This window comes from Cibotium barometz, chromosome 34 (genome assembly GCF_041138505.1).
Source record: "Cibotium barometz isolate CiBa-2024 chromosome 34, ASM4113850v1, whole genome shotgun sequence".
In the NCBI taxonomy this organism is placed as follows: Eukaryota; Viridiplantae; Streptophyta; class Polypodiopsida; order Cyatheales; family Cibotiaceae; genus Cibotium; species Cibotium barometz.
The window spans coordinates 40,404,100-40,421,181 of NC_141079.1; the positions used below are offsets into that span (position 1 = coordinate 40,404,100).

Here is a 17,082-nt window from a genome sequence, read left to right on the forward strand (position 1 = left end):
TTACCATGAACTTGACTGGCACCATGTGTAAGTTCCATGCCCATGATGCCATACAAGTAATAGTCAATACAATCACATATACCTACAACGAATACATAAAGGCCTTAAGGGTGTTCTTGTTCTTTGAAAGAAATTGTTAAATACTTTGTGATCAGTGGTGGTAGTTCATTGGATTTTTGCTACAAACCCATGATATGTTTTTCTATCTTTGAATAAACTTATCCTTTTATGTGTATCAATCAAATCAAGCATGTGTATATCTATGACATTTGATTATGATGAAGTTTGTTTACGTACATGCAAGAAATCTTGCCTTGTTATAGTAAATTACATAGTTGATTTTATCATGAATGATCATGTAGATTTGCGATCCTCAAGACAAGGTCAATCAAGAGGTCATTAATGGGTTAAGGATATCCCGTACCAAAGTGTAATGATGCCAATGCCTTATGCACTGCAAGGCAATGTATCATATCTACCTGGTATGAAGATGGCACTTGCCATCTCCTAAATGCCTGAGTGTATCATGTCTACCTAATACCAAGATGGAACCTACCATCTCCTACAATGTCCTCACTACCTGCAAAACGAAGTGTATCATGTCTACCTATATAAAGATGGCATCTAATGGAGACACCACACCCTTTACATGGACATTGATCTCTCACAGAAAAACTAGGGAAGAGTTATTTTGTTGAGCTCTCTACACACCCTCCACCACCACCATTCAATGGGACATGCTTAAATGTGACCCATGGTCTATATCCCCATGCACAGCAAGAACCTTCGCCAGGCCGTGTTGTTGAACTTAGAACAAATGCTCTACCAATCTGGTGATGAACTTTTCCATTTTCAAGCTCACAATGGGAAATATTGTTGTGTAGATCAAACTTTACCTTTGTAATAGCGTTCAGAAAGAAGCTCAGACCATGAAATTTCAGCACTATATTTTGTTGACTCTGCAGATTTTTTGAGTTCTTCCATCGCAGTCTGCACGTCTGACTCTCCCCAAAGCTTTCTGATAATGTTCTCTGCTTCCTCCCACCTCCCAACCTAGAATAGCATCCCAGCATGCAGATACTGTCATTAAATTCCACACTCAAACTTTAGAGTACACAGAAAACTCATGGCAGATAAAAACCAGGTAAGCACTATCCACCTTGCTCAGCCAACGAGGACTCTCCACTGCAAACTGCATGCCTATTATCAGAAGTACACCAGGTATTATGGCTATCCAAAACAAAGTTCTCCACCTAGATTTGGCAACATCAGATTTAATATCTTTTTGCTCCAAAAAATATGACTTTTTGATCTCTCTCTCTCTCTCTCTCTCTCTCTCTCTCTCTCTCTCTCTCTCTCTCTCTCTCTCTCTCTATATATATATATATATATATATATATATATATGGTACCATTGTATTACTTTTGGTCTCATAGGCCCTTGGGGTCTTCTGTAGATATTAATATACCCCTTCATTATGAGCATATACAGCCATCAGAGAGAGAGATCCCATTTTATTCAGAGAGCCACATTCCCTACGCCAAATCTTTGAGGCAGCAGACCAGCGCATACTGGGGAGATTCATTCTAGACATACAGCGTCACTGAGAGACATCGTTTACAGGCTCAAACAGCTCCAGAGAGGGGACGACAGACACAGATCACTACATTTTTTCAGACATCCATCCCACTCCCAGCCCCTACACAGCAGGGAATTACTCTATAGAGAACAGAGACACTCAGAGCCCGCAGGAGACAAAGGACACCTGGCTTTCGGACACCACACCTATACCAGAGAGAGATGATAGAGATCAGAGCTCAGTTTCACACAGAGGGTGCGGAGCGACTGGCTCGCTTCAGAGCAGACCCAGGCATGTTCTTCAGGGAGCTGTGGACACCCCCTTCATTGATGTATACCATTTTATACCCCCAGTATGGTACAAGATAGGGGTAGCTAGGTTGCATATCATGATTGTATACTCCCTGCATATAGCTTTGCATTCTCCTAGTAGTAGAGCTCCATCCCCTCCCCCACTCATTGTACTTATTGCACACCCAGATTCAGCTTTTTAGTTCAGTACTTTTTCATTTTGTTGGGATGACAGAGGATACCCCACACAGGTACACTGATTTGTCTCATAGGCCGAGTTCGGTCTTTCTTTCTTTCTTTCTCTCTCTCTAGTTGTTTATCATTCTAGGGTTTTCATTGATCTTTTGCTTGTGCGTAAGTGCACCCCGAAGTGCATTGTAATGACTGTGAGGTACCGGTTTTTGGTCCCATATGCCTTCAAGGCATTCCATGGACGTTAATATGACTTTCTTTCTTTCTCCACCTGCTTTACCCCATCACCGTCCGAGATACCACTTCACCAAAGAGACCTCTTCCATCTATTCTGATCACGTCTACCGCATCCTCTCCGACCTCGACCCCCACATCCCACTTGATGAGCTTACCGCACAACTCTCAGCCACCCACCATACAGTCGCTGTAGCCGCCGTCCTGCACTCCAGAGCCACCCCTACATCACCAAGAGGGACTGTCCCACAGAATAGCAGGTACGACGAGGAATGTCGTGATACCCGAGCCCGTCTACATCGGGAGATGGCACTAGGATCCACCACTCACCAGCAGGTGTGAGTGATCTTGCGACGTCTCACACAGAGAAAGAAGAGAGCCTAGCTAGCCAGGCTTGAGCAGGAGCTACACCAGCTATTTCTTGAAAGGGACTGTAAGGAGGCCTGGAGGATCTTCCAAGATCATCGCCTTCCGACTCCGATTACTTCACCCAGCACCTGGCACACCTATGCCACCTCAGCATGATGAGAGATGCTATTGACAGGATGCAGACTCGGAGAGCACAAGATCATGATGGACTCCTCACCGAGCATTTCTCCCATGCTAGAGACACGCTAGCCCCTTTACTGGTTCACATGTTTAACAGGGCTTTATGTGACGGCTTTCCCGTCAGCTAGTCATCGAATGCTATTGTATATATATATACCTAGATGAATCTAGGAACATGCCCAAATTCACCTATTGTACCTATCTTGAAAGCAAGTGACCCCATGGACCCCAAAAACTATAGGACTATCATGATTGGTCACACCTTGGCCAAGATTTTATAGTTCTCGATTTTTGTACTAACTATTTTGTACCCAGGATGATGTACCTCATGGATATGATGTAACCTTTTGGTCTCATAGGTCATTTTGGCCTTTTGAAGACGTTAATACAACTCTCTCTCTCTCTCTCTCTCTCTCTCTCTCTCTCTCTCTCAACCTGCTCGCCGCCTCCCTCTCTCTCTTTGCTTCTGCGCCGCCCTGCTCTCTATCTCTCTCTCTCTTCGCTGTTTGCCTCTCTTTTCCCACCCACCCTTCCTCAGGCCCCCAAGGCAGCAACATAACTCTCTCTCTGCTGAATCTCTTCTCTCTTCTCTCTTTCCCCCACATGGCTTGACCCCCCCCCCCACCCTCCAATCCATTGGCTGTGGGAAGTTCTGCAAAAAGTCATGGCCAAGACCGGGTTTAAGGAAGAGCTCGTGAAGGTGTCGAGAAGGGATTTGACAAAATCCAAGAGCTCGAAGAGAGAGCATCCAAGCAAGAGGCTGAGATTTCAGCCTTAAAGGAGGAACTAGTGGAGGCCAAATTGCATGCTAAAAGTCAAGCGGCTGAAATCTCAGCCCTCATAAAGGAGTTGGAAGCCACTTCAAAAAGCAAGCTTGAGGATGGAAAATTTCAGCCGTCCTTTATTGAAGAGCTGAATACCATCAAGGAACAAATGAGGATCATTCGAGAGGAGGAGGAGCAACATAAAGAGAAGACATCTTCATGGGTGGAGGTGATCACAAAGACACAAAAGAAGATGGACGAGGCGGAGAAATGGATCGAGGTCGCCAAGAAAGTAAAAGGTAAAGAATCGCCACCCATCCCCACTCCCACCATCATCAACATGACCCTTGAAGAGGAGCAAAGCAGGAAGACCCGGGCCTTACATGTACGAGTGTCCGGTCTAAAAGACCGTGATGATGCAGAAGGGGAAACCAAGGAGCTCTTCTCTATGATGGGCATTGAAGCCACGCACACAAAGGCATGGAGAGTGGGAAAGAAGAGAGAAGGTAGTGGCGAATCTTCTAAGGAGAGAGCACTTATCATTCGTTTCCCCTGCATGGAAGCGAAGAAGGACTTCTTGAAGAGACGTTCTACACTCAAGAAGACGGGAATATTTCTTGGAGATGACCTCACACTCTCACAACTTGCCCACATGAAAGAAGTTATGCCCGAGATAAGGGCAGCCCGAGAGAAAGGGAAAGTGGCCTTCTGTAGAGATGGTAGACTCGTGATTATGGAGAGGCGCTCTTCATGACGCCGCGAGACCTATGGGACTACACTCAAAGTTGCTACTTGGAATTATAATGAATCTCTACGCCTTGATGTAGGGGCTTTTGAGGATAGTTTCACTGGGAAGGACATCATCTTCTACTGTGAGACGCATCAGGCTCCTGGACAGTCCATGCCACATGTTAGTGGATACCGATGGGAGATAGTTTGTAGACAAGAGACTCGTTCAAAGCATAGAGAGGACGGGGCTAAGGAGAAGGGGCAGTATTGTTTAGAGAGGAGCTACAGCCACTGATACATATAGTCCGCAGAGATGAGCAGGCTAGGTACATGTGGGTTAGACTGAGGGCAGAGACGGGCAGATATTTATACATTGCTATATGCTATTTTGCTCCTAGTACATCAGTGTATGCATCACCTAGCGGGCAGTCTCCCTTTTCTATTTTCGATGATGACATTTGGGAGTTCTCCAGGGAGGGTGACATCATTCTCTTGGGGAACTTCAATGCCAGGACCGCTCATAACTAGACAGTATTTTATGATACCTCAGAGGAGATGTTGAGGGAGCTTGATGTTAGGGATATGGGCCTATCTAGATTCTCACAGGATGAGGAACATACAGTGTATGGACGGTATTTGATAGACATGGGGACTGCACATGGATTGGCCATCCTGAATGGCCTACAGAGATTCCCGACATCGGGCGCTTTCACTAGCTTTCCACATCGGCATGGTGCTAGTACAATGGACTACGTTATGGCTCAGCCCAGTTTCATTCCCTCTTTTCAGGATTTTATGGTAGGCACTAGGCCGGTTGGAATAGCAGTGGATCATGCTATCTTGTCCTTCCCTCTCACATTTCAGTTCAGCACCACTCCATTGGGACAGGTCTCCAAACACACTCGTTATACCTTTACGAGGGAGACTGACACCGTGAACACGGATGAGATATACAGACGCTTATGTGCCAAGGAGCCGGGACGGCCATTAGATGAGCTCACTCAGATATTGATACGGAGATGATCTGGGAACATGCCCCAGAACAGTTGGTATGATGAGGAGTGCAGAGAGATGAGGATCAGATTACAGAGAGAGGTGCTCATGGGTTTTACCACTCACAGAGAGTCACGGATTACCTTCCGGCACCTAGTGCGACGGAAGAAGAGGGCTTATCTTGCTCAGTTAGAGAGGGATTTGTATCAGTTATTTATGAGTCAGGACTCAGGAGAGGCATGGAGCCTATTCCATGAGCATTCACCATCACCAGCCATTACCTCCACAGAGATTTGGGGTGAGTATGCAGCATCCCTATACACAGCACCAGGGCAGCCGCCCCTGCAAGACCCATCGGAGCCATGCCCAGAGACATGTGCTTTCTTTACTGCTGAGATGGTAAGGAAAGCTATTGACAGGATGAGGACTGGGAGAGCATATGATCATGATGGTTTGGTAGCAGAGCACTTTATTCATGCCAGAGATATGCTTGCAGAGCTTATTGCTATGATGTTTAACCGAGCCATGTGTGAGGGTTTTCCTGAGACTTGGAATATGTCCACGATTGTGCCTATCTTCAAGTCAGGGGATCCCATGCTTCCTGGGAATTATCGTACCATCATGATTGGTCACACATTGGCTAGATTATATGCATCTATTCTTGAGCATGAGTTGAGTAGATGGGCAGAGAGAGAGGGCATACGTGCATCAGGGCAGGTAGGGTTCAAGAGAGGTTTCTCCACTCTTGACCATATCTTGACACTCAGAGCTATTATTGAGGAGGGCAGATTTTATGGCAGGAGGATTTATTGTTGCTTTGTGGATTTCCGCAAAGCTTTTGACACAGTACCGAGAGCCAGATTGATGCGCAGACTACAGGAGATGGGAGTGCCCACAGAGCTGATTTGGGGAATCATGGCTTTATATAGGACAATTGTGGGGCAGGTACCTACTACTCGGGGTATATCTGAGATGGTTCACTCCACTATTGGGGTGAAACAGGGCTGCCCCCTTTCTCCCACCTTATTTGGGATGTATGTGGATGAGGTTTCGGACTATGTAGAGCGGGAGGGTGATAGAGGAGCACAGCTAGCAGGGACATGGATTCCGCAGTTATTGTATGCTAATGATATTGTGCTGATCTCAGATTCTCCAAAGGGGATGCAGCGTCATTTGGATGCATTGCACACGTTTGCACAGGACAGTGGATTGTCTGTTTAACCTTGGTAAAACCAAGGTGATGGTGTTTAACACCACAGCACAGTGGGTTAGGAGGTCAGTACCCACCTTTACATATGGTCAGGAGAGAGTGGAGTATACAGATGAATATACTTACCTTGGTGTGGTTTTTAGTGGCCCACTATTTTCCTTGAGGAGAGCAGCGGAGACCAGATTGACCAGAGCTTATGCAGCATTGGGGAGACTAGAGAGGATGTGTTCGCAGGTTGAGTTTTAGGAACCTCGAACAAAGCTCTGGCTCTTTGACACTTTGGTCACTTCAGCCATGCTGTATGGAGTGGAGATATGGGGACCCTCAGTAGATCACCAGCTGGTAGCACTGATGGATGCAGATGTATGGAGAGGCCCTTGGTTTCTATGATTTCCCGGATGATTAGGGCCAAGGCCTCCGTACCACATGATATTATCCGTGCAAAGATGGCTGCCCCCCCATTGGTAGTAGAGGCACTCACTCGATTAGTCTGCTTTATACATAGCACTTGGGCTCTCCCTAGAGACAGATATGCTCGCTTAGCCCTGGAGTCTTCACGACAGTTGGCATCACAGGGAGACGGATCATGTTGGTATGCAAAGATGACAGCTTGGTTCCAATTGCATGGCTTTAGTATGGACAGGCTACCTCCATTTCAGTACTCCCTGGATGCACCCTCCCTCTCTCTCACACGGGCAGAGATCAGGCCAGCAGGCATTGCAGCTAGTCCCAGAGTATAGCCGCACCAGAGGTACATTGATTGATCGGGCTATAGAGCTGGGGCAGTCCAGGTGCCCCAAGATGAGAGGCCCATCTCGACACCGGCGGAGACTACAACAGAGGATCAGGACCATACTAGCACGGCACGGGAGACGTCCAGTCAGAGTACTCACCATGGAGGACATTGAGGATATCCGCCATCGACCGATGAGAGACATCTTTGGATAGTGATGTGTATGATGCTTACCTTTGTTGCTGAAGTTTTCCTCCCAGATGTTATCCATTAGGAGCTCCTAGTACCGTACTTTTCCTCATAGTTGTTTCAGTTTCAGTAAGCTGTTTAGTTGTTTTTTAGTTTTCTTACACAGACATTGTATCAGATCCACCACCAATTGTTGTAACCTTTTTGGTCTCATAGGTCATTTTGGCCTTCTGAAGACGTTAATATATCATTTCATTTCATTCTCTCTCTCTCTCTCTCTCTCTCTCTCTCTCTCTCTCTCTCTCTCTCTCTCTCTCTCGCCTCTGTTCGCTACTGTCGCCGCCGCCTTCTCCCTGCATAGCATGCTTGTACTACCCCTTCAGCAGATAGAGATGCATCTTGCCTTAGCACTCCATCCACATCCCCACCCCCCTTATATTGTTTGTATATGGGCTCCACCGATCCATGATGATTCACAGTTGTATCCAGACACATGCACACTTTTTCTTTTGTTTCTTTTCTTCCGCTGACCGAAAGAACACAGTTGTATTATTTTTTGTCTCATAGGCCGACAGGGATGCACCACATATCCGTCTCTCTCATAGTGAGAGGAACAGAGTATTGAGACAGGACCTATGGCAGCTCTATCCACGAGAGACATGGATATCGCCTACACAGCCTCTTCCACCGAAGATGCTATACTACAGAGATCACTTCATGAGTATCACTGATGATGGATTTATAGAGAGGCCTAGATACATGGAGGGCTTTTTACCACACGGCTCCCGAGTGGCTATTGGTCAGCTTAGAGTTTCATCACACCGATTGGAGATTGAGACTGGCAGGGCAGCACGGATCCCCCGAGAGGAGAGGGTATGCAGATTGTGCAGAGAGGAGGTGGAGAGTGAGGAGCATTATGTATGCAGATGCAGAGCATATACAGCCATCAGAGAGAGATATCCCATTTTATTCATAGAGCCACATTCCCTACGCCAGATCTTTGAGGCAGCAGACCAGCGCATACTAGGGAGATTCATTCTAGACATACAGCGCCACAGAGAGACATCATTACAGGCTCAGACAGCGCTAGAGGGGGGACGACAGACACAGATTACTACATTTTTTCAGAGATCCATCCCACTCCAGTCCCTACACGGCAGGAAATTACTCTCCAGAGAGCAGAGACACTCAGAGCCCGCAGGAGACAAAGGACACCTGGCTTTCGGACACCACGCCTATACCAGAGAGAGATGACAAAGATCAGAGCTCAGTTTGACAGGGAGGGTGCGGAGCGACTGGCTCGCTTCAGAGCAGACCCAGGCATGTTCTTCAGGGAGCTGTGGACACCTCCTTCATTGATGTATACCATTTTATATCCCCAGTATGGTACAGGATGGAGCTAGCTAGGTTGCATATCATGATTGTATACTCCATGCATATAGCTTTGCATTCTCCTAGTAGTAGAGCTCCATCCCCTCCCCCACTCATTGTACTTATTGCACACCCAGATTCAGCTTTTTAGTTCAGTACTTTTTCATTTTGTTGGGATGACAGAGGATACCCCATACAAAAACACCGATTTGTCTCATAGGCCGAGTTCGGTCTTTTGGAAGACGTTAATAAAATCTTTCTTTCTTTCTCTCTCTCGCCTCTGTACACTACTGTAGCCGCCACCTGCTCCCTGGGCCATCTAGCTGTCTGATAGCCCCTTGTCCTCGCTTTTCCCACCCACCCTTCCTCAGGCCCCCAAGGGAGCAACATAACACTCTCTCTCTGTCTTTTCTCTACATGGCTTGACCCCACCCCCCCCCCTTGCTGCTGCTGTTTCGCACTACGCGCAGGTGTCATGGATTAATTTCCACTCCATTGGCTGTGGGAAGTACTACAAAAAATCATAGCCAAGACCAGAGTTAAAGAGGAGCTCGTGAAGGTGGAGGACAAGCTCAGCACATTTATCAAAGAAAACAAGAAGATGGTCGACTCTTCCGTTACCGCAATCATAAACCGCCTCTCCAAACTCAAGAAGGGATTTGACAAAATCCAAGAGCTCGAAGAGAGAACATCCAGGCAAGAGGCTGAGATTTCAGCCTTAAAGGAGGAACTAGTGAAGGTCAAATTGCATGCTAAAAGTCAAGCGGCTGAAATCTCAGCCCTCAAAAAGGAGTTGGAAGCCACTTCACAAGGCAAGCTTGAGGATGGAAAATCTCAGCCCTCAAAAAGGAGTTGGAAGCCCCTTCACAAGGCAAGCTTGAGGATGGAAAAATTTCAGCCCTCCTTTATTGAAGAGCTAAATACCATCAAGGAACAAATGAGGATCATTCGAGAGGAGGAGCAGCAACATAAAGAGAAGACATCTTCATGGGTGAAGGTGATCACAAAGACACAAAAGAAGATGGACGAGGCGGAGAAATGGATCGAGGTCGCCAAGAAAGTAAAAGGTAAAGAATCGCCACCCATCCCCACTCCCACCATCATCAACATGGCCCTTGAAGAGGAGCAAAGGAGGAAGACCCGGGCCTTACATGTATGAGTGTCCGGTCTAAAAGACCGTGATGATGCGGAAGGGGAAACCAAGGAGCTCTTCTCTATGATGGGCATTGAAGCCACACACACAAAGGCATGGAAGGAGAGAACACTTATCATTCGTTTCCCCTCCATGGAAGCGAAGGACTTCTTGAAGAGATGTCCTACACTCAAGAAGACGGGAATATTTCTTGGAGATGACCTCACACTCTCGCAACTTGCCCACGTGAAAGAAGTTATGCCCGAGATAAGGGCAGCCCGAGAGAAAGGGAAAGTGGCCTTCTATAGAGATGGTAGAGTGGTGATTATGGAGAGGCGCTCTTCATGACAGCGCGAGACTTATGGGACTACACTCAAAGTTGCTACTTGGAATTGTAATGGATCTCTACGCCTTGATGTAGGGGCTTTTGAGGATAGTTTCACTGGGAGGGACATCATCTTCTACTGTGAGACGCATCAGGCTCCTAGACAGTCCATGCCACATGTTAGTGGATACCGATGGGAGACAGCTTGTAGACAGGAGACTTGTTCAGAGCATAGAGGACGGGGCTCAGGAGGAGTGGCAGTATTGTTTAGAGAGGAGCTGCAGCCACTGATACATATAGTCCGCAGCAGACATGAGCAGGCTAGGTACATGTGGGTTAGACAGAGGGCAAAGACGGGCAGATATCTCTACATTGCTATATGCTATTTTGCTCCTAGTACATCAGTGTATGCATCACCTAGCGGGCAGTCTCCCTTTTCTATTTTGGATGATGACATTTGGGACTTCTCCAGGGATGGTAACATCATTCTCCTGGGGGACTTCAATGCCAGGACCGCCCATAACCAGACAGTATTTTATGATACCTCAGAGGAGATGTTGAGGGAGCTTGATGTTAGGGATATGGGCCTATCTAGACTCTCACACGATGAGGAACACACTGAGTATGGGCGGTATTTGATAGACATGGGGACTGCACATGGATTGGCCATCCTGAATGGCCTACAGAGATTCCCGACAACGGGCGGTTTCACTAGCTTTCCACATCGGCATGGTGCTAGTACAATGGACTATGTTATGGCTCAGCCCAGTCTCATTCTCTCTTTTCAGGATTTTATGGTAGGCACTAGGCCGGTTGGAGTAGCAGTGGATCATGCTATCTTGTCCTTCACTCTCACATTTCAGTTCAGCACAGCTCCATTGGGACAGGTCTCCACACACACTCGTTATACCTTTACGAGGGAGACTGACACCGTGTACACGAATGAGATATACAGACGCTTATGTGCCGAGGAGCCGAGACGGCCATTAGATAAGCTCACTCAGATATTGATAAAGATGCTTCATGCTACTGTTGGGGTAAAGGCATTTTGCCCACCCTTATAGTGTGTACAAGCCCATAAGTTTTATAGTACATAGTACACTTAGTACTTTTAATGTACTAAGTGCACTATGTGCACTAGAGCAAATTTACATGTGTGATAGGGGAGTCACACACTCATACTTTGTGAGTTGACTTATCCCCACATGTCTCTCTCTCTCTCTCCCTTCTTCTCTGTGTGTGTCTCCCACATGAAACCCTAACTGTTTCAGCTGAGCTTCTTTAGCTCCCTTCAACTGGTATCAGAGCTTGATCACCTCTGCAGTCCTGTCAGGTCAACAGCTGTCCACCACTGCTCTCTGCTCTGTCAACTGCAGACGCTACAGCCACGTCAAATACCTGGTCACACCAGACGGCTCCAGTATAGGCTACAACACAGTTCATGGCCTCTGCCCAGTCGCCTTCTCTCGGCTGACCCCAACGCCTGCACACGACAGCGCTCCACCAAGGCTATCTCCAGTGCCCGCAACACACACGACTGTTCACCGCACAGGCCACACCGTCAGCAGCAACTAACTCGACTGCTAAAACTGCGCCACGATACTGCTATTTCAGACTGTCCATGATGGCGCACCTGTGCCCAACGTCGATTTCCTGCAGCTGGCAACCTGTAGCCACACCACACGACACCTGCTCGCCTTGCACGTGTTCCAACTGCCAGCAGCCAAACGCTTGATCCAAATACTGTACCTGCAATCTTATAGCAGTTTTTAGACAACAGTACACAGCAGTTTTCAGAGCTCCTCCGCTACCGTCCACCTGCACGAATACAGCATCCGTACCTGCACAGCAGCAGCAACATCAGCACACGAGTCAGCAAATACGACGCCCCCCCCCCCCCCTTTTTTGCAACAGAAATCAGAAATTTCAAAGGTATTTGCTTCAATTTTGGGATTTGCATGTCCATTATCATCAATTAAGCAGGTACAGGTCCTAATGGCTCAGATTTGAGCACAATTGGCAACATTGGGTGACATTGGTCACATTCCGGGTCAGTTGGCAGGAAATTGGGTGTTAACATTTGGGGCTTTTGATGTAATTGTGCCATTGGACATTCATACATGCTGTACGATGTGAGCAATCTCACATTCGGGGCTAAATTGCAGGAAATTGGAGTGCAAATCAAAGGGCTTTTGTGCCAATTGGGTTCATTTGCATGCAGGCACTGGCATTTGATGCTTTGGGCAATGTGTTGATGCCTGTCAAGCACTCAATGTGCCAGTAAATCAAGGGGCTTTTATGTATTGGATGTATATGTGGCTAGGGGGAAGCATTGTGAAGACTCTGGATGCCTTCATGTGCATTAATGTACCATTCATGATCAGAAATTGATCTTGAATCAAGGGGCTTTTCAAGATTTTGTGCTTGTTGAGCTTGGCAAAGCAGCAGGGAAGACTTTTATGCCTTGAACCCTCAGTAATCCACTTGCAGTCAAGGGGCTTTTGCCCAATTTCTGTCCGGGACTGTTGTATGCAGTGGTAAGGACTGTCAAGGTCTGATTTTCACTCATTTGGACAGCCAGGAGAGCATTTATTGCTGGTACAGATTTGGTACAACTTTGTACAAGTTTTGGCATGGCTGTACATTGATTTGAGTGAGGAAAAGGCTCATTTTCAGCTGCTGTACTTGCCGGTACAGATTTGGTACATTTTTGGTGAGCACTTAGTACTGTTGTACAGTATTTTGGAAGGGGAATAGAGCACATCTAAGGTGCTGTCATAAATCTGCAGCAACCAGATGTTGGTGATTTTATCACATTCAGTGGGAGGAGAGTTGCATTCGTGCTTCCGCAATGGGAGATAAACTTTGGGAGAACAACTGTGAGCACTTTGTGTGCTTTAGTGCAGTCTTTGCACATCTTGCAGGGAGTCAGGCATTGACTGTGTCAAAGGTTGCATATTGCTATGGCAACCACAGGTGAGAGCTCTTCATTGCTTCACATCAAGAAGCTTGAAGGCTCACATAATTATGACATTTGGCAAACCCAGTGCTATAATGTGTTGCTCCAGAAGAAGCAGCACAAGCCCATCAAAGAAAGGGGTGTAATGCCCGCTTCTCTTACTACTAAAGAATGGGAAGATATGGATGAGCTGGCAAGATCCACCATCATGTTGTCTGTGTCAGACTCTTTACTTTTCAGCATACGTGAAGAGAAGACAGCATGGGGAATGTGGCAAAGATTGCAGGACTTGTATGCCCAGCAAAGTGCCTCAAGCAAAGTGTATTGGTTGAAGAAACTCATAGGTCTTCAAATGAAGGAAGGGGCGTCTATGACAGAACATCTAAATGAGTTTACTGGTGTTGTCAGCCAAGTCATCAATCAAAAGTTGGCAATGGACAGCCACTAGCAATTCAAATGCTATGCTGTCATATGCAGATGTGGAGGGTGCTCTCCTTCAAGAGGAGATGAACAGAAAGAACAACTCTGTTGGAAAGTCAAATGCAATGAATGCACATGGGAGATCCCAGCAAAGGGGTAAAAGCCAAGAACGGGGAAGGAGCAAGTCCCGCTCCAAAAAGGACTTGGAATGCCATTATTGTGGCAAGAAGGGACATTTCAAAAAGCAATGCTACAAATGGAAGAATGATCAAAAGGAAAAGGGCAAAGGAAAAGACAAAGACAGATGAAGCCAAAGATGCAAAGCCAAAGGGCAAAAGTGGAGTCCAGATTGAAGAAGTCAATGTGTCACATGCAGGTAACAGTGAGGATGAAGTCCTATTCATGTCTTCACTTGAGGCCCATTCACTCCATGCAGGAGATGGTCATGGTATGCACTCGTGGATCATTGATTCAGGTGCCTCCTTTCATGTCACAGGTTGCAGAGACTTGTTTGTCAGGTATACTGCTGGCAATAAAGGAGTAGTTTATTTGGGTGACAACCATGCATGTCAGATTCTTGGCAAAGGTGATGTGAGACTTGTGTTTTCAGATGGCTCACAGCTTATGCTCCATGATGTCAGGCCCTGAGATCAAGAAGAACCTGTTTTCTACTGGACAGCTTGATGATGCTGGTTATGTTACCACATTTGGTAGTGGAAAGTGGAAGATTAGTAAGGGCTCACTGGTTGTTGCCAGAGGCTCTAAGGTGGACACTCTTTACTTCATGCATGCTGGTGTTTGTCACCATGCTAATGTAAATGCAACCGAGCTGTCGGAAATCTCTATGTGGCATAGCCGGTTGGGACACATGAGTGTCAAAGGAATGGAGCAATTGTCTCGTTTTGGTTACTTGCCTTCTCTAAAGTTCTCAAGTTTTCAGTTTTGTGAGCATTGTATATATGGCAGGCAACTCCAGTGCCCCCACAAGAAAGCTCTTGGATAGAAAGATGCTCAGTTAGAGCTTGTGCATACAGATGTATGTGAGATGCCTCAGCTTTCTTTGGGAGGGGCAAAATATTTTGTGTCTTTTAATGATGATGCCACACGCAAGCTGTGGGCTTATCCTCTTCGTTTGAAGAGTGATACATTCTCAATGTTTGAGAAGTTTGTTGCTCATGTTGAGAATCAAACTGGCAAAACACTACTGAAGGCTTTGCGTTCCGACAATGGTGGAGAGTATATGTCCAAACAGTTTCAGGACATTTGTCATGCTAAAGGCATCAAGAGGGAGCTCTCTGCTCCTTATGATTCTCCACAAAACGGGACAGCAGAGAGGATGAACAGGACCATTCAGGAGAAGGTCCGTTCTATGTTGTCACATGCTGCGTTACCTCATGGTTTTTGGGCTGAAGTTGTTATGACAGCCGTTCATCTTATAAACAGGTCACCTAACACGAAACTTGGTGGGAGAGTGCCAGAGGAAGTATGGACAGGGAAGCCTCCGTCCTACAAGCACTTGAGAGTGTTTGGTTGCGTTGCGTACGTGCACATACGCAGGGAAATACGCACCAAACTTGATCCTAAGTCTCACAAATGCATATTCCTAGGATATGGTGACAGAGGTGAAATGGAGTATAGACTTTGGGATCCAGTGAATAGAAAGATTATACGCAGCAATGATGTCTTTTTTGATGAAACATGCATGTATAAGGAGCCTGCAAGGCAACAGGAGCCTGGCAGAGTCATCTTTGATGATGATGGACATCATGGACAATAACCAAGGGCTGTAAATCAGCCATTACAGCAACAAAACCAGCCCTTAAATGGTACTGAAAATGGTCCAAATGGATAGCCAGAGATGGCAGAAGATATCCCTATGGATATCCCACAGTTAGAGGAGATACCGGGCATGATCTTTCAACCTTATGGCATGGAATAGGAGACACCAATAGGTGATATGCAGGCTGGACAGCAACCTGCAAATGATGATCATTGGGTACGGAGGTCCACAAGACCCTCCAGACCCCCTGACAGGTTTGTTCCAGGGGTTGACTACTTGATGCTCACTTACTGTGGGGAGCCCTCTTGTTATAAGGAGGCTTTACAGAGGGCAGACAAGGCTCTTTGGGAGCGTGCTATGAAGTCAGAGATGGATTCTTTGCACAAAAATGGAACATGGAAGTTGTTGCATTTGCCTACAGGCAAGAAGGTTTTGCCATGCAAGTGGGTTTACAGGCTCAAATTGCACCTGATGCAAAGCCAAGATACAAAGCCAGGTTAGTGGCTAAGGGCTTCAAGCAGGAATATGGTGTGGACTTTGATGAGATCTTCTCTCCAGTGGTCAAAACGACCACACTTACAGCTGTATTAGCTTTGGTTGCTCATGATGATCTGGATTTGATTCAGATCAATGTGAAGACTGCTTTTCTTCACAGTGATCTCCATGAGGAGATATATATGCAACAGCCAGAGGGTTATGCAATGAATGGAAAGGAGAAGCTTGTATGCAAGCTGAAAAAGAGTCTTTATGGGCTCAAACAGGCACCAAGGGAATGGTATCATAAATTTGATACATTCATGAAATCCCAGGATTTCAGGAGGAGTGACATAGATCACTGCTTATACACCAAGAAAGCTTTGGATGGCAGTCTATTGATCCTCATCTTGTATGTTGATGATATGTTGATTGCCGGGAAATCTCGTAAAGAGATGGATGCCTTGAAGAAGAGGCTGCATCAGACCTTTGATATGAAGGATTTTGGGTGATGCAAATCACATTTTGGGCATCTTTTAGGGTTTTGTGAGTGTGTGTGTGCTTGCAAGAGCTCAAGCTCTCTTCTCCCCTACATCTTTTCAGTTTGAAACACCGGTACTGGTATGCTATTTTGTAAGACATAATACTCCGATGTAATCTCAGTTAGTTCCTCATAGTAGTCATTATTCACTTCTACTTCACGCATAGCTTTCCCCTCTTTCAAGGGTTCTTCAATCAACACCTGGTTGAATTTGGCCTATGGTGGCTGTGGTGGTAGAACAGGTGGCGGTAATGGCGACATGTCTTGCATCCTGAACATTCCTCTTGGTAAGTAGGACGTATTCGGTTACCCTACAGCCACATTGGGTTGCATCGGTGGTGTTGATAAAGCTAGTGGCACTCTGGGTGCTGGAAATTATAACCGGAAGTCTACTACCGGTTATGTGTTTACATTCACAGGAGGTGCTGTGTCATGGATATCCAGGATGCAGAAGTGCACTGCCTTATCTACTACAGAGGCCGAGTATATTGCAGCCATAGAGGCTTGCAAGGAGGCATTATGGTTATCTCGGTTAGCGGTTGATTTGGGTTATACAGGGGATATTCCATTGTTGCATTGTGACAGTCAGAGTGCCATCCAGTTGGCAAAGAACCTTGT

The 17,082-nt window shown here is 46.4% G+C and overlaps 1 protein-coding gene across 3 annotated transcripts in view; it reads right to left on the reverse strand.

Moving 5' to 3' along the window:
* Positions 1–17,082, reverse strand: part of LOC147619022 (putative plastidic glucose transporter 1) — a 96,338-nt gene that overhangs the window by 35,198 nt on the left and 44,058 nt on the right. For all 3 annotated transcript variants that reach the window (XM_086774233.1, XM_086774234.1, XM_086774236.1), the window contains exons 6-7: positions 1,160–1,253; positions 897–1,053 (exon numbers count right to left, since the gene is read on the reverse strand). In XM_086774233.1, the coding sequence (XP_086630359.1) occupies positions 897–1,053; positions 1,160–1,253 (251 nt within the window). The remainder of the gene's footprint in view (positions 1–896; positions 1,054–1,159; positions 1,254–17,082) is intronic.